An 18352-nucleotide genomic window follows, 5' to 3' on the forward strand; every position below is an offset into this window, starting at 1 on the left:
AACCATGTTATTTCTCATTTAGCTGAGAAACAAACCTGAATGGTCCACGGGCATCTTTTTGTCTTTCCTCCCATCCTCTTACACATTAGGTCCAGAGTTTGGAAATTATTATTGCTAATGATTTTTTCTCATATTTCTCTCTTTTTGCTCAACATGTTGAGTGGTAAAAGTGCTTATAATGTATAGAAATTAGACACAGACTAATTATTACTCTCTAGAAAATATTTATTGACACATTTTAATTTTCTTTCCATTTCTGAGAAATAAACGTAACACACAAAATACAGTAAAATGCACGCTCCCCATTTCAAATAAATATATTTTACTCTTGTAAAAAATTTAATAATCTGTGTCATTCACCACAATATCTTAATCAGTGAAATAAAACAAAGAAAATCTCTAGTTAAATTGTCACTTATTTTAATGGTTCTCATGGCATTTTGCTGGAGAAAAGGAACACTGTTCTCTGTAGAATTATATTCAGACTCGCGGACTATTGCCTCTTGTTTGGAGAAGACAAAGGTAAGCTCATTTTAAAAAGTGTCGAGCCTCAAAAGAGCCTTAGTTTGGGAGAAAGGTAGCAACCGAGATTTTGCTGAATGAGCGACATTATGTGCAAGCGTTCTTGTTAATACTTCCTAGAGACCAGACGACTATTCTGAATTACAACGATTCCAACGCATCACACAGGTAATTTTTCAAAATTAGTGGTTAAGTATTTAAATTAACGGTTATGTACGTAATATGAGCCCGAAACGGAATTTTAAAGCTCTATCAACAGGAAAGGTTAAAGATAATGGTGCTATACAGGACAAATTTATCCTTTTCACTCACAATGATTATTCTTAACGTTATAGGAACTGAAATCTACTGAATTACAGACTTAGCACAGACTCTTATATACACATAGATCCCTGATCAGTTTAAGACAACGTGGTAATTTGCTCTTATAAGTAGTAAGAATATTTCAGTAACCAGAAAAAATCACATTTAGGTAGTCACCCAGCTGCAGGGTTTTCATATGTAAAATCTACCCACTTTCAAAAGAACAGGCCACCAAGTAATACGACTCACTACATAACCCTGCCTAGTTTCCTGCATCAGGAGTCCACTGGTACCTGATACACTAGCAAGCTTATGGAGGCCAGCGGAGCGTCCAGCTCGACTGCAGCCCCGCGCCGTCACAGCACGGCACGTTTACGTGGATGCAGAGATGCTGGTCACGCTGTGCCACAGCATAAGCCTCGGAGCATAAGTGTGTTCAGAAAACATCTCATGCAGGCTATAAAGTGGGTATGACATCTGCCCTCAGCATCATAAAGGGCGCCGACCACTGCCCAGGTGGCGACTTACAAAATGAAACTTGTCCCTCTTCACTTGAAAGGGTGGAAAACTACACGCTCGGGCATTCCTTGATGGCGACATCTTTATCTCTACGCTTTTCTGAAACAGATAAGTGTGCACTCAAAAATTCACAAGTCCAATAAAACAACTCTGCGGTCTCCTCCGTTGACATTCTTCTATAGTTCCTCCATCTCAAAGTGTGTGGTAAAGCTGTTTGCCATTGACGTGTGTTCGAAGATCCTCGACAGGCTCGGTTTCAGCAGTTCCACTGAGTGACAGGACAGATGCTGAGACGTGTCATTCTTCAGGGACATCATTTGGTCTGTCCCAGGCTCCCTTCTATCGTAGTAGAGAGCCCAGAGCAGAGTGATGGTGAGAATCATGGCTAAGATCTGTGTCACTCCAATGGAAATTCCCAGAAACCTCAGCACCTGCAGTTGCTTGGTTCCTCTCAGAAAGGAATACATTTTCTTCCCGCAACCCTGTAAAAGGAATAGCGCGGCATTAGGTTGGATGTGTTACAGAGGGTCCAAAGTAATGAAAACAAGTGACGTGTATGAGTTAATGGAACCAAACAACTCGAATCCTAGAAGCTGAATACGGTGATTCTCAGCAGGGAGCACCGATGAGAAACCAAAGGGCAGATGGAAGTGAGCACTTTTTGAAAAGCCTGCCCGGGTGATTCTGATGAGCTTTCCCCTTCTTCTGTCTTCCTCACAACCTGAAATTGAGAGCCACTGGTATAAAACACAACTAGAGCAGGGGGTTGGTGATATACTTTTTTAAGTTTATTTATTTATTTATTTTTGGAAAGGGCCAGACAGTAAATCTTTTAGGCTTTGCTGGCCATATTGTCTCCGTGGCAAACACTGATCTCTGCCAGTGTTAACCAGAAAGCCACCACAGACAGGAGGTACACAAACACACGTGGCTGCATTCCAGTGAGACCTTGTGAACAACAAAAAAGCAGCGGGCCAGATTCGGGGCATGGGCCACAGATTGCTGACCCCTGGTAGAGACCAATCCAAATTTTTCAAAAATAATGTTTCCTTATTATTATTTGTATTCGCTGTTCAATGATAGCTCATTTGGTGAGAGATTCCCCACCCCCCCCAAAGATCAGAGATGCTTGCCCAGTCCACTGCTGAAACATGCTGGTGGGTGGAAGTCCCTCTATTCGCTTTCCCCAACCCTACCCCCCCCTGCACGCAAACACTTCTGCCCACTGCCAAGAAATACACGTGGAGGACTATCTGGCCTGACATCAGGTTCTACTTCTACTGGGTAAGGGTCGGAAAGAGTCTTCAGCGCCCCTACGTGCCAAAGACACTCGACGACTTCAAAAGATAAGCAAGGTTTTTGTTTGTGTTTAGTGTTACACATAAAAGGCTAAGGGGTGCCTGTGAAAGAACAGAATTCTAGAAGGAGAGAAGGGAAAAGAAAGATAAACAATAACTAAGGATAATGGAAGGGATGGGACAGGGGAAAGGAGGGAGGATGTGAGTAACTGCTGGCATAAGTCACGTCTCTGGTGAGCAAAGCACAGAGAACAGGCCATGTCTCTGCTGCCTCCACAACATGGAAATGATAATTCACTCTTCTAAAGGGAAGCTTATTCTAAAGGAAAGTCTAGGAAATAATTTTTTAATAATAGATTTCAAGAACTTTGAAGATTCTACGATTTCCCTCTATTTGGGAACAAACAAATCAGCCTGCCACAGTTTTATGGGCTTCTGGCAGAGGACAGAGACCAAGGCCTCTATTACTCATAGCGACAGCAATGGCCAGAGCATGTGCCAGCTCCTGAAGACCGAAGGGCAACGCAGAGTCAGACAGCCAGACGACGCCTGCCCACACAGCGGGTGCCATTATCAAAGAGAAACCTCAAGCTGAGGCAACCCGAATCTTTCATGATGGGCGGTACGCATACTTGCCCTTTGCTTTGGAGAAAGACATTATCTTTATTAGACTGGAGAGTAAATACACCCACCCTTTGCTCTGGAGGGAGACACTATCTCTACCGTCAAGGCTGTTTTGTGTGCAAAAACCCTTGAAAAGAGGGGGGCCTGAGTGCCTCAGTCAGTTAGGCATCTGACTCTTGATTTTGGCTCAGGTCATGATCTCAGGGTTCTGGGATCGAGTTCTGAATCGGGCTCCAAGCTCAGCACGGAGTCTACTTATCCCTCTCCCTCTGCTCCTCCCCGCTGCTCATACTCTCCCTCAAATAAACAAACAGAATCTTAAAAAAAAAAAAAAAAAAGCAACACCTTGAAAAGATAGTCCAGAACAAAAGCATCCAGTGCTTCTATGCACAAGACATGCAGAAATGCAAGAGACCCATGGGAAATTTATCTCCCAGGGAAGAACCTGACTTTTCAAAGCTTTTCTTCTGAGTTTGTGTTAACAGTCACTCAGTCCACTTACCCTGTGGAGGCAGCTACTTGAATAAAAATGAATTGATAATAAACTTAGAAAATTGCCTCCTTGTTTTCTTCTCCAGATTCCACAGAGAACTCAACTAAATCAAGGAGAGCAAGACTAACTGAGTCAGTTGTTAATTGGCGCATGATATTGGAGGAGAAGAATGAACAATACAGAATTCTTAGACTTCCAAAGACAGTGATCAGTGACTTTACTCCAGTAAATCATTATTCTCAAGAAACAAAAGATTAAGTAAAACCCGTCATAGACCTATTTCAAGAGCTTTTTATGGTAAATCATGTAATGCAAATTGACAGCAAGAGATTAGCAAAATATAATCAATTTTACCAAAAATGAGATTAAAATATTTATAATTTAATACTAATTAACACTGGTTCATTAAAATCACTTCTCTGGCCATCTTTTTTAATACTTACACAAATGTGCAGGTGCATCATGAACACACCCCCTACACAGACATACACACATGTTCTGTGTGTCACAAAGAAAATTCACCAAAGTTCAAATACTTCCCAAGGAGTCCATTCGGCTAGTCTATCAGAGCCAACTCATTGTTAGGTTTATGTGTAATTCCAACAAGCATTTTTGTATGACACTGGATAGAATAATGGTTATAAGATCATGGACCACAGAACCAGAATTCTGAATTTCAGGTCCCTGCTCTCCTACTTATAAGCTACATGACTTTGGGCAAGTTACTTACTCTTTCTCCGCTTTGGTTTTGCCATCTGAAAAAGATAATAATAGTGTTGACCTACTTGGGTAATTGGGGAAATGAAATGAATAAACACACTACTTAGAGTGGGGTCTAGTACATGGTAAGTAAGAGTGGTGTCAGCTCTGATCTGGTGCGTCTGCCCACAGAAGATTAGAAAGCTCAAATTGAAATAGAAACTCTATGAAAATCAAGTATGGATGAGCAAGTACGAGGTACTACACTTTTCAAGAGTATGAAAATACCCAAATCGCAGCACTGTGCCACTCCTGAGTCACGATACAACAACCCTTGCTCATAAGAGCCTTGGTGGCTGACACTGTTTTTGAAGATAGTGAAGTAAAAGTATCTAAAATGACTACGTGCCACTGAGACATTCAATCACCACCTTCCCATGAAGCAGAGAAGTGTTTAATATAGTTTGGAAAGGGTCACATCAAAGACAGTTAAATTTAAAAGGTTTAGCTTCAAACATCTGGAAAATTAACTTATATGGATACAGTATTTAACATCATTGCCAGTTCCAGATCACCATATCCATCTATAGAGAAAAGAAACTGACATAAAATGGCTGGGGATTATATGTAGTTAGCTCCTTACCTACATTCTCAGTACTTATAAAATGCAAATAAATGATTCATTAGAATGGATATATCAATAACTCGGTAATAATAATTAAAATTAACTTCAGAATCAAATATGAACCATTCAAGAAACGCATATGGTGATGCCTCAATCCCATGAAATGCTTTAAGTCAATTAGCATTTGATTTTTACCTTTTCGGGAGTCACTGCTACTTAAATTCTACCTCGATAGTTGTTCTTTTTCTGTGGGACCACATGATGAATGAGGCAGCTTTATCATGATGTACACTTCTTATTGGCATAAGGTCTCCTACCCTTTTGACTAATTCATTCAAACTTAAAAACACTGCAGGAAAGGTAATGTTTCTTTTTCAAATACGTGAGTAAAAGCAGGCAGAGAATGAAAACTAAACTAGAGTCTGCTGTATTTCATATTTCAGTTTCAGGGAAAGTCTGCTCTAATTATATTTCAAACAACCACACCTATTAAGGTGCTACCGTACATCACATCATCCAGGATGGTCTGGGGCATGTGATACCCTAGTTGACATTGAATACGCTCGAGTGGGAGAGGACTTTGGAAATTAAGGAGTTCAACTTTTTAACCTTTAAAAATAGGGCTAAAAAGCACTTCCAGCACAACATCAGCAGAACTGGCAGGGAAAGGACCTCTCAGTATTCTCTCTTCCATATAAGCAATGAAAGAACTAGCAAAAATAGTCACAATCGACTTTTTTAGACTCTGAAAATCAACCAAACCTTGTAGCAATCTGCGGAGCCTTATTCAAGAAAAGTACCAGAGTCCCAGTCAGAACAGCAAGCTCTGTCACATTTTAATTAGCCCTACCGCATCTCCTCTCCCCAGCTCTGCAGTAGCCTTGAAAATCAACAGCCCATAATTACAGGGAAACCGGTGGCCTGGAAGCCAGAGGCAACAAACAGCATTGGAGCGCCTTCAAAGCGCCATTCTCAGAGAGCTGTCACTATTTGTCCTATCTGCTGGTGCCCTGGAAGACCTCACTGGCAAGGCTGTTTTTCTTTGAACCTGATTTGGAGCTCTGCCGGGGCAACAGCCTTTTCCCTGAGGGTGTTTGTCAGAAGCAACCAGACAAACACTGAGGCTGCCCGAGGCAGTGCATAATAATTGCACACACTGAGCTAGTCAAAAAGCCGAAGAGGAAAATCTGGGGGCTTGAGTAGCCCACAGGGACCTTGGCCAAGCTCTGGGAGATCTGGAGATCTCACAAGTGACACGCACGGGAGTAGGGCAGTGCTCCTGCGCAGGGCTGTGGACATCCTAAGGAAAGAAAGGAAGGCAGTCAGGTCTTACCTCTGGCTAACTTGGAGCTCTGGGAACCCTTGACAGGGACTGGGAGGCCTGCTGGTTTCAGGCCTCTAATGGAAATCTCTGTTGATTCATTAAGCGATCCCTGAATTAGCTGAGCAGACCTCAGTGGCACACGTGACAAAGAATATAGGCTTCACAGAATTCGTTCAGGAAGTTATTAATGAGCAAGCAAACAACAACAGACTTCGCAAGGGGCAGGAGAGTCTGGTTTCCAGAGTTGCCACATTATATGGTTTAAAATGTCTAGTTCTCAACAACAATAACAAAAGTTACAAGACGTGCAGAGAAAGAAAAACAGATGGCTCATATACACACACAAAGAGCCTTCAAGAAAATGCCCTTCTAACGAAAGGAATTCCCTCACTAGACAATCCTGTCCACCCTTGAATAACACTAATTCTTCACCTTTTCCTTCTTGGAACCTGTCTTCTTAAATGAGATGTGTTGGTCCTGGTTCTGCTCTCAGATGATCTCTTTTCCATAAGGTAGAGAGCCGGATCTGAAGAGCCATCACTTTCTCTGGAACTATTCTCCAAGCTAAATACTCCTAATTCCCTCAAGTTTTCTAAATACATACACTTCCTCAGATCTATTGAGCTCTTTCTGGATTGTGCTGATTTGGTCAATCTTTCTCTGAAAATAACACTGATTTTTAACTTTAAGAAACTAGAAAATGCAGGAAAGTATTAAGACAACCAAGGCTGTTGTGAATGTTTGGATCCTGGGCAAACAGTTTTTCAAGGTTCCCTAGAAGTGTGGACATGGGATTGTATCACAATGATACAGGGTCAGGACCTGGCCTCCTTCCGGATCTCGGGGATGATCTGACACTGTGTCCACGTGGGCAAGGGTTGCTTATTCAAAGCAAAGGCCGTAGATTCCTCGGTTTTTACAACAATATGGCAGCCCTAACGCTACCTTGTTTAGTTTACAAAGTTCGTAGATAACCCCTCAAACAAGACAGAATTTTAAGACTTTCTTTTTCAGAATTTTAAGACTTAAGTTTGTTATTAGAGTTCATTAAATACAGGGGTGCCTGGGTGGGTCGGTCAGCCTTGGCCTTAGGCTCGAGTCGAGGATAGAGCCCTGCCTCCAGGACCCCCAGGTCAGGCTCCCCGCTCAGCGAAGAGCCTGCTTCCCCCTCTCCTTCTGCACTGCGACCCCTGTCCCTCCGGCTTGTGCTCTCTTGCTCCCTCTTTCTCTCTAAATAAATAAATAAATAATCTTAAAAAAAGAGAATTCATTAACAACAAATCTCTCTGTATTGTACATAATTTAATTCTGATGATGACCCAGATGGTTCTGCAGCAACTTGCAGCATATCCAGCGTCACGCTGAATATTCGTGCATCATTTACACAATTACTTAAAAGTGAGGGATTAACTTTCCAAAAGAACATCCCTCTTCCTGAGGATGGTATTTTTGCAGATCCCTGTGCAAGCACTGTCCTCCTCAGCCACTCTCAACTCTTCACAGAAACAGCTCAGGGCTGACGGCCCATGCTCCATGGTCCTCAGTGAAGTAATTCAGTCTGAAAGCAAGTTGTGAGCTTATTTTCAGCCATTCAGATAATCATGCATGAGGTTTACACTTTTCAGTGTAAATGTGGACACTTTTATTGAAAAACAAGACCCTAAGTCTAGGGAAAGAAAAAAAAAACAGATGTATCTCTATATCCTCTATTGTACTATTCATAGAGACTTAGTTGCATAAACAAACATTTCTGTTGAGTGAGTCAAAGAGGAAACAGAAATGTTAGAGTTCAAAACTGCATTCCATTTCACAGAGGGTGTTTGATTCAGAATTGGAAAGAACTGAATTACACTTCCATGCTTTGCTCAAAATGAAATACTCTTATAGTTGATTTACGTTGAATATTTTTTTCTTCTTAAATAAAGCTACGTTAGTCCTACATTAATAACTTCAGAAAATTCAGCGGTATGATTAAGTATATTGGTTCACCTACTTTGCTTGCTGCAGGATTAAAATTCTGCTCAACTATTAACTGCAAATAATAACACGATTTTTATCAGAGAAAAAAAATCACTAATCCCTACATCTCGTAGGATCTATTGGAAGGCATGTCAGGATGCCTGATGTCACTTGAGGAAATGATATACTTGAAATTATGCTCTGATCTAGCTCCAGAATGATTTTCTAAAATTAGAAGAACCCCTTGGTCTTTTAGTACTCACTATTCACAGGCCACATAAAAAAAATTAGGCAGACTTCTAATCAGCTTATGAAGATGAAGTATAAATAAAATCTCGGTGCCAATCCATGTTGAGTATTGATATTTTTCTAATGGATGTTTGGTAATAAACATGACTCTCCAAGTTTGAAATGACTGCGTTAATTATCAGTTACACAGATAAAATCTTCAGCCTTATTTCTTCAAAAATTAAAAAACTGAATGCAGTTCATGAGTCCACGAGCTTTACACAGGTGGAACAGATGTTCCCCACTGATAAACCTACGTTGCTGTGGGGTAAGAAATGCTTCCTTAAAAAAAAAAAATTTAAATAACAAGTAATAAAATTCACCATAGGACTCCCTGTTCTCTGAGTAAGGCTAACCAAACCCATGCATAGGAAATGTAGTTGAAAAAGTCTTCCTATTTCTTTAAAATTTTATTTATTTTTATTTTCTTATTTTGAGAAAAAGAGCAGAGAGAGAAAGAGAGAGCTCACAAGAGCAGTGGGGAGGGACAAAAGGAGAGGGTGAAGCAGGCTCCCCGCAGAGCAGGGCGCCTAGTGCCAGGCTCCAACCATCCACCCAGGATGCCGCGATCATGACCCGCGCTGAAGGCACTTAACTGACAAGGCCGCCCAGGGCCCCAAGCCCTATTTCTTAATGCCAGTCCCTCATATCTTATCTGGTTCTCTCAATATCCTCACTGGGTAGACAATCACCAAATTCAAAAGATTGCATCTACGGGACATTTTTCACCTTTACAGAAAGATGTGGTTGTAAAGAGACCCTAGTCAGGAGCCCAGACAATGCGGACCTCCCTTGCCAGGTCAGCTCCAGCAGGAGGCATTCCCTGGCCGAGGGAGCAGTAGCACACACAAGCTGCTCCTTCACACGCTCTCGTTGGGCCCCTGGCCACCTCCGTGTCGTCCCTGAAACCCTGACCTGAACTTCTCCTTTCAGCAGCACAGATACAGAACACCAGCAAAGGCATACTTTCTTGTGTTTACGACCAACACTGGGCACGCTTTGGCTAGTTAAAAATCCAATCAATCCTAGATCGTTAATTGTTCTATTTCCTTTAATAAATATGTTAATAAATTACAATTATTACTGTCATTCCTGTCATTAGCAACCACCACGTACAGAACATTTGTGTTTATTACGTGCCGCGTGGTTGGCGAAGGGTTTCTCATTAGGAAGCTCAACTCGTCTGTGTAATAGTAGAATGAGGTAGGTACTGTCATTTTCTCATTATACAAATAAAGACGTGGAGGTTCACAAGTGGAAAAAAATCTACAAACACGCGGCTTGCTCCTCACCATGTGCTCCACATCTCAAAATTTTAGTGTCTGAAACCATGCACTTTGGAATCAAAGAGATCCACCAGGTTAGGTCATGCGCAGCCCCTTGCACCTCACTTTTCTTATCTGGAGAATGGAGATAATAATATATGCCTTCATAGAAATATTTTAGGGCTTAAACAAGGTCATGTGTGTTCACGGAGCTTTATACTTGTGTGTCTTATTTGAAAAACTTCCTAGGTATACTCACCAATCCCTAATTTACTTGACGTCTCCACTATGACTGGTAGTATTTGCTGTAAGCAGGTGCTGTTACAGATGTGAATTCTCTCTCCAGACAAGCCTGATGGGGCTTCTTTGGTCACCTGCATTCTCGAGGTGAGAAAAATGAAACCCAGAGACAGGAAAACCTTGCCCAAAGTCACACAGCAGGTAAAGGGCGGAGCAAAGATGTAACCTCCAGAGTCCCACTAACTTCTGGATCATGCTTCTTCCCTCTATAGAAAACACATTCCTGGGCCCCTGCCCTTCCCTGGGACTTCCAGGACACTGCTTTTCATTTCTCCTCGGGCTCCAACAGGTGGGTCTCATCCTCTGAACTCCATGGTGCCATTCCCCGATTCTGTCCCCTGCTGCGTAATGGCCCCATCTCTTCGTGAGATCTCATCTCCCACCACGCGCTCACTGCCTCCCCACGCTGACAGCACCTGCAGACCTCAGTGCCCCCACCTGCTCCAGGCTGTTCACTTCTGCACCTGCTCCCAGCCAGAGACCACGCTGCCCAGCCTCCTTTGCAGCTAAGCAGGGCAGATGTGAGCCGGTGGTGCGTGCAGGGTGGAAGGCGCTGGGTGTTCCCCTGCCCGTGTCCTCCTTCCTCCCACTGCTTAGAACTGGAGAGAAAACAGGAGCAACCTATGAAGCCCCGGTGTCTCGCAGCCTGAGCCCCGCGACGGGTTCATCGGAGATAGAGGGGCTCCCACCTCGCCCAGTCCGTGCATGCAGCATCAGCTCCTCCCCATGCAGGCCTCACTGAATCTGCATCTCTGCCTGCATCAGGTCTACTGAGCGCAGCCACATGGTGCCCCACGGGCCCCCCGACAGCAGCTTCCTCCCCGTGCTCCCCGCCTCGAGGCCCGGTCCTCACCTCCACGCCTCCTCGTCCTGCCAACATAATGACGTTGAAGCCCGAATCCAAAACTGTTGCCCTCCTTTCAGGTCAAAATATTCTAATGGCTCTCCTGGGAGTAACGCCCTAAAGGCCAAGTGTGCAAGGCTTCCTTAACAAAGCGCGGGAAGGGGAGCTGAACAGTGAACAGGTAACAGGGAACCACACCTGAGCTGCGTCAGAGAGAGGGAAGGAAAAGAGGGACACATGTGCGGGCCTGAGGCCAATCCCGCAGGGCAGCTGGAAGCTCCGTCAGCTCAAGCAGCCTGACGATCGCAGGGGTGTTGGGCCCACGCAGCAGACTGGTCCCATGGGCCGGGGGAGGCACAGGGACCACCGCGGGTTGTGGGCCAGGCGCTGCTGGCTGCTGCCGAGGAGGTGAAGTGTCAGCAGAGAGGGGGAGCGTCTCTGACTCGTGGACAGAACCTCCTGGGGACATTCCATCCAAGTGACCACTGGGCCTGGGAGCTGCCTACGGCCCAGGGTCCGGGCAGGCAGCTCTGGGCACGTGTCCCTGAGAGCGGGCTCCTTACTCGCGAAGCCTTCTGTTCATCGCAATGCCTCAAGCCGTGGACGTGTTGGCCTGTCTGGCGAACTGCTCACAGGCCTCAGCGTGACACGCATGACACGCGTGCAGCAGCAGGGCGGACAGGGCCCTTCGTTCCGCACCCGCCCGCCCTGCCAGCGCCTCCACCTGCCATGCCCCTGCCCACACGCTGTTGTGTTGCCGCCACCGGAGAACCACTAGGCCAACACTTAGGCCTTGACAGTGCTGTGTGAGCAAATTACAAAGTCAAAGTCGTGTCAATCTGTCAACACAGAAATACGGCCTCAACTTGCCTAAGTGGCGACAGGACAAGAATGTGAGGGCAGAGATGCCCCCCGACAAGAAGGGCGTAGATCATAAAGCAAATGCCACCTGCCGATAACAAGGGGCACAGAGGAGGCAAAGAGAACGGCCCCCATCTGTGAGGGACGACAGCACGAGCTCACGACTCTCAGCTCACACGGCAGTCAACACACAACCTGGAGAACAAACACTTCAGATGAACCGTGGTTAAGGGTGTCACCTCGACTCCTGATCTCGGGGTCGTGGGATGGAGCCCGGCGTAGGGCTCTGCACTCAGTGTGGAGTCCGCTGGAGATTCCCTCTCCCTCTGCCCCTCCCCCTTGTGCCTTCACACTCACTCGCTTGCTCATTCTCTAAAATAAATAAGTAAATCTTAAACAGGGTACAAGAGCCGCCCCACATGGTTCACTGTGGGCTACCCCCACCTTTTACTGGGAGGATACCGGGGGAGCCTCCCAATGTGCCTGGTGCTTCCCGTTAGCACTACAGACCCGCACGCACTTGTCACTATCGGGGCTATTCGTCTGGTCAACCGGGGCTTAGGGAGACCACATCCCGCCACTTCCCACGCTCCCTGCCCCCCACCCCCATCATCCTGTTTGTAGATGTTTTCTGTTACTCAGAGAAGAAATTTTAAAAAAACACCCAAAGAGGCAGAAATGGTTTGGGGCTAAATTACTTGTCCCAAAGGGAATCATAAAGAATATTTGCTATTCAAACCCAACACCGCGTGGAACAGACACAGACGGAGGGTCTGAGAGGAAAGGGTTCCAAAGGCCGTGTGGACACCATCTCTCTGTCCGGCCCTCCTATAATCTGCCGTGAAGGCCATTTCCCTGAAGCAGCAGCCAATCTCTTTTCATAGTGCTGTTTCTTCTAACTACAGAAGAAGAAAGGGGCCTTTGGGGTGCATCTTACTGTGTCCTCTGTTCCTCTTTGTCTTTACGTTTTGAGTTGGTCCATCTACAGCAGGGCCTGCTGTCAACCTACTGGCTTCCATGCACTTTTCTTGAGGTGGCAAATGGAGAAAAATGGCATTTCAGTCCCCTTGAGATTTGGTATCTGGGGTAGCGAACCCTGCAGCCATCTCCACAACCGTGATTCTTCACACTTCCCAAGCAAAGCTGATGACACCTACGGATCCTAGTCACTGAAAAAAATGCCTATCAAACACTGGAAACCATTTGAGTAGAGTCACGTTTCTCTTGAAGCCACCCAAGAAGAGCACAGGTCCAGGGCAAGAGGTTGGGGGTCCCTCGCCATGAAGCCCTTTCCTCTGCTAGCCTTCTTTGTTTTTCTGTCTCTCTGGTTTTTCTCGTCCAGGTCAGGTGTAGACAGAGAACTTTAGTAATGATACAGTAGAGAGCTCAGCAAGTAAGAGAGGGAAGAGACGCAGCCCAGTCCTGCATCCCATCAACTTACACTCTGAGTCTGAAATCTGGCTGTGGCCACGTCTCACACCTCATATTCGGAGATTGTGTTTACACCAACAACCCCATGAGATTAAGCAGTCAGTACTCACTGGACTAGGCTACCTCTGGGTGAGCTTTGGCACTTGTAGTTTCTTAGGTTAAAAAAAAAATTCTTCAGCGGATCTTTGCATGGCCACCTCCTTCTCGTCGTCTGTTCTCTGCTCAAATGCCCTCTCCTCCAAGAGCAGGTTCCCAGCCATCCTAAGCAGCTCCCTCACCAGGAAAGCCGTTCTCTAGCACACGACCCTATTCAGAGTCTTCAAAATGCTTTCACCACTACCTGAAATTATTTGTTATTGCTGTTTTGATCTCGCTAAATGTCTGCATTCCCAACTGGAATAGGAGCTATACGGGAGAGGTTTTGGTCTGTGACATTCTCTGCTGTGTCCCCAGCCTTCACAATAGCACCCGGAGCCTGGGAGGCACTCACAAAACATGGTGCATTAACCAACGTGATGGAACTGAACCGATGACGACAGACACCTGCACCCGTGATGTTTATGCCTACACTTTTACACAAGTGTGTAGCTCACTACAGGCACTGGAGGACCTGTGTACCACACCCGATATACCTCTGATGGGGTATTGTGCAATTGTTGCTATCTGTTCTGTCCTTTTTCACAGATTTCAAATGTGTCATAAAATATTACTGGGTCAGGGACCATGCAGGCCACCAGATGGTTGAGAATGATTTATTTCCTTGATTTCAGACTACTGAAGAAAGACTGCAGGGAGGAAAAAAAAAAAAAAGGCAGTTCTTATCTCTGAGCTTACAGAATATGAAAGATAAAAAGGGACCTTGAAGTTCATCTAGTCCAGATCCACTCTTAATTTAAAAACCTATTCTACCCGCCAATGACATGGTTATCTGACCTTGGCTTTAATATTTTTAGTGATGAGACACTCATTATTTTACAAGAGAACCTGTGTCACAATTGGACGGATTTTGATGAGCAAGGTCTTCCTTCTATTGATTCAAAATTTCCTTCCTGTAACGTCTGGCCCTTGGAGCAACAATGAGTAAGTCTAGTTCCTGCTCTGAATGATGAACTTTGAAATATTTGAGGACATCTGCAATATCTCCCCCTACTATCTGCTGCTTCAGAATAAGCAACATAAATAACTCTAGCTGTCCCTCACTTGTTCCTCCCTGTTAGACCCCTCGTCTTCCAGGTGGATGGTCTCTGGGCACTCTTCAATTAAGAAACATATGTTCTCCAGGGCAAAGTGGAATTAAGTCTTATTTTTAACGATGGATTTAATTGTGCTTGTGCCATAAAGCTACTAAGTGATCCACTTTTGTAAGTCAACTATGCATATAATTATACACTATATCATTACCAATACCAGCATCTGTTATTAATTATAAAATGTAAAAGCAGATTCACTCTGATATAATGAGCCTCCATCTCCACGGGAAGTCTAAAGAACATCTCATAAGTGACAATGCCAGCTTGCTCCTGAAAGTCTTTTGATGAAAATATGAAAAAGCCTTTAAAATAATCTGGCTCCTCAACTTGCACACGCACAGTCAGGTGGCTTCTTTCTATCTCAAAATTCATGGAATAAGCAATGATAGGCAGCCGGAACGTCAGGCATTCATTCCGCTATAAACACCACTAGTGGAAATAATCTAAGACAAACTAGTAAACACGAATTGCATTTTTATAGCAAGAAAATTTTATCAAATGCTTACTGAATGCTTTCCAGGTAAGCAAAGCACAACTGAAGTGACTCTGTCCATATTCAGACTTTATGGGAAGATCTGGTACGTGGATTCCTGTTTTGCCATTCTTAGGATCAATATGGTTGGTTATGATCATACTGTCACAGTATCAATGGCTATGATCATACTATCAGTACCAATCACTAACGAAGGTAGAGATTATTATACACAGTGTTGCAGCCCAATGTTTTCCCATATTGACCTGCCACTCCTAAAAACTAACAAATGGATTAAGTTCCCACGAGGAGAGTTGATAGGTTTCAATCCACATCTACACTTACAATCTACACTGTAATCATCTGTGTCTTCAAAAACTAGTGGTGAGCTATAACATACTGGAATATCCATGATGATGTCTGATTGAATAATATCTCGGAAATATTAAGCACTGTTTTCTGTTTCATAGAACGAACAGGGCTTTAACTGTTGACTTGGTGGTTGACCATCCTTATTTCAGACTTTCCCCCGGGGGTGGGAGGCGGGGAGATGTAGTATCATCACGGAGAACGCAGAGACACTGACCCAGTAATTCTTTGATTATCTTTTCAAATAAACAACCAGAGTAATTCAGTTGTTTCAACAATTTGTGTTATGAGTTGTGTTCCTTCCAAACGCATATGTTGAGGTCCCAAGCCCCAGAATCTCAGAATGTGATCTTATTTGGAAATAGACTCGTCGCCAATATAATTAGGTAAGGTAAAGTCATACTGAAGAAGGGTGGGCCTCTAAAGCAGTATGACTGGTGCCTTTATGAACAAGGTGGTATCTGGGTATACACACACACAGGGACAACGCCATGTGAAGACGAAGCCAGAGATGGGGTGATGCTTCCACAACCAGCAAACACCAAAGATTGCCATCAAGCCACCAGAAGCTGCATGACGGGCACGGAACAGATTTCGTCCTGACACTCCTGGAAGGAACCACGCTTGCTGACACCTTGATCTCAAGCTCTCCAGCCTTCAGCACTATGGAGCAATATGCATCTGCGGCTTAAGCTGCTCCTTTTGTGGTGCTTTGTTACAGCAGCCCTAGGAAACTAATACTGTTCTGAATCTCTTAAAAAATACTTGGCACGTTTCTTTGTGGCACATCTTCCAAAGCACTTTGCTCTGGATGTGCTTAATGTGGCATAGATAGTCTTGACCTCTGAGATGAAATTTTTAACAGCCAAAAGCTATTCATGTCTCAGATATAAATATGATGGATCATTTGCATAGGCAATCCACCATCGTTTTCAAGTAGGCTAATTTACAACCATAAATTAATGAAACTGATTTTTGTGCATCTCTACAATGGACTTTGGCAGCCTAAAGGATGTTCTGAACAGTAACAGTATTTCTAGGGAAAAAAAGGTATAACCTCCTAAGGTGACTATCTCGAAATACATATAAAAATGCATGTTTTATAAATCAGGATATTCCGTTTTAAAGTTTCACTTTATAGCTATACTACACACGTGTGTGTATATGCATACATATGTGTAATATGTTATGAATAGCATGAGTTGTTACTTTATGATAAGCCAGAGGTTTTTAATAGAGTGCTTTCGATGCCCAGACGCTTGACTGAAGATATTTCTGGGAAATGAGCCCAGCCCTTCAGACTAGGCAGCCTCCCGTCCATCTGAATTACATTTTGAGCTTCCATTGTAGATCAAGACTACAATAAAATTTTCTGTAATGTGGAAATGTCTTATATCTGCACTGTCTAATACAGAAGCTGCTAGTCTCAAGTGGAAATGCAGCTATTTAAACAAAGGAAATGACATTTTTATTTTTATTTAATTTTTATTTAAATGGCCACATGTAGCTATTGGCTACTGTACTGGATGGCATAGTTCTAGATTTTATTTTGAATTTAGATTCTGCTAACAAAGTTTGAAAATCACTGCTAAAAACTAGCAGAGTAGGAAACTTCTGCTAATAAAGGAATAACTGATGATTCGGATAAATTCTCCCAGAAAACACAGACATGCAACTTTCTGGGGCATGTGACGACTGATCTTAAACCCAGCGAGTATGTAACTCCATTAAATCTGCCAACTAGAACTAACATCGCTGATCATTAGCCAGTAGGGGGAACTGAAGAGTAGAAGACAGCATTTTCCCTGGAGAGTGGGATTTATTACTTTTTTTCCTATACATGTTTTTAGTCTATGTGGGGGCCCTAAAATAAATATTCATGTTCGGGAACTCCAAACCTTGCCTTCTCAAACATCCAGAGGTCTTAACACACACTGCATGCACCTGTTATCAAAGGATCCCTAGGAGACAATATAAATTGGTTCTAGAAGATACAGTTGAAAATCCAACTGATTCTACACTTAGTCTTTCCCAATTTCCTTTGTTAACATGTGATAAGGTTCAGATTTCCATATTGATTTTTAGCTTTACCTTACTTCTCCACATACCAGAGAAAAAATTTAAATGGCCTTTATATTTAGACAGAAGAGGAAAATTTCATTGGTATGTCGTTGATTCTTTACTTGAAAATCATTATGAGAAAAGTTGTATGCATATTAAGTTAACCACACAGGGCCTTACCTCTTGGTAAAGGTCACTGAGATCTTCCTGGTGGGCCTGTTTGGAACATCCTGGGAATTCCCTAACACAACAGGAATCTGGGGGCCAGTCCATCTCTGTCATCTCCAGCCAGTCAGTGAAGTACACCACTCCACAGCATTTAAACTGAAAGAAAAAAAAAAAAAAAAGAAAGAAAGAAAGAATAGGAAAAACAAAAAAAGAAAAAAAAAAAAGACTGGTCAGGCTCAGAAACTACAAAAATATTTTCTTAACTTACAGAAGACTAAACGTTAGATTTCTTACATTTTTGTGCCCAGAGCTACACTCATTCCTGTCATCACCTAATGCTATGTGTACATTCTAAGCTGACGACAGAAATGTGGTGAAGGACTCCACAGTGGAACAATTCTGAACAGTAATGCTTATAACACAAGCAGTCAGGTCAGGCATGGCTGAGTCTTTCCCCAGCTCTAGATCTTCTACAGGTGATCACGTAGCAATAAATCCAAAATGCACAGTAACCAAACTACTAGCTGGAATCTTATACCCATAATTTAACCTCTAGCCACTACAGAACAGTTGATCAGTCTATTCGTGTATCACCTAATACCAATTTAACTGCTTAACAAATCCAAATATTAAAGTAAAAGTTTCCATAATCTTGGTAGAAAGAGTTGTTGACCAAA

At 43.5% G+C, this 18352-nt stretch overlaps 1 protein-coding gene across 6 annotated transcripts in view; it reads right to left on the reverse strand.

Moving 5' to 3' along the window:
• Positions 1–207: 207 nt before the first annotated feature.
• The window catches only part of TSPAN12 (tetraspanin 12), a 64591-nt gene continuing 46446 nt past the window's right edge, over positions 208–18352 (reverse strand). For all 6 annotated transcript variants that reach the window (XM_072764899.1, XM_072764901.1, XM_072764898.1 and 3 more), the window contains 2 exons: positions 17688–17831; positions 208–1826 (listed from right to left, as the gene is read on the reverse strand). In XM_072764899.1, coding sequence (XP_072621000.1) covers positions 1521–1826; positions 17688–17831 — 450 coding nt within the window. In that variant the 3' untranslated portion in view covers positions 208–1520. The remainder of the gene's footprint in view (positions 1827–17687; positions 17832–18352) is intronic.

This window comes from Vulpes vulpes, chromosome 7 (genome assembly GCF_048418805.1).
Source record: "Vulpes vulpes isolate BD-2025 chromosome 7, VulVul3, whole genome shotgun sequence".
Lineage (NCBI taxonomy): Eukaryota > Metazoa > Chordata > Mammalia > Carnivora > Canidae > Vulpes > Vulpes vulpes.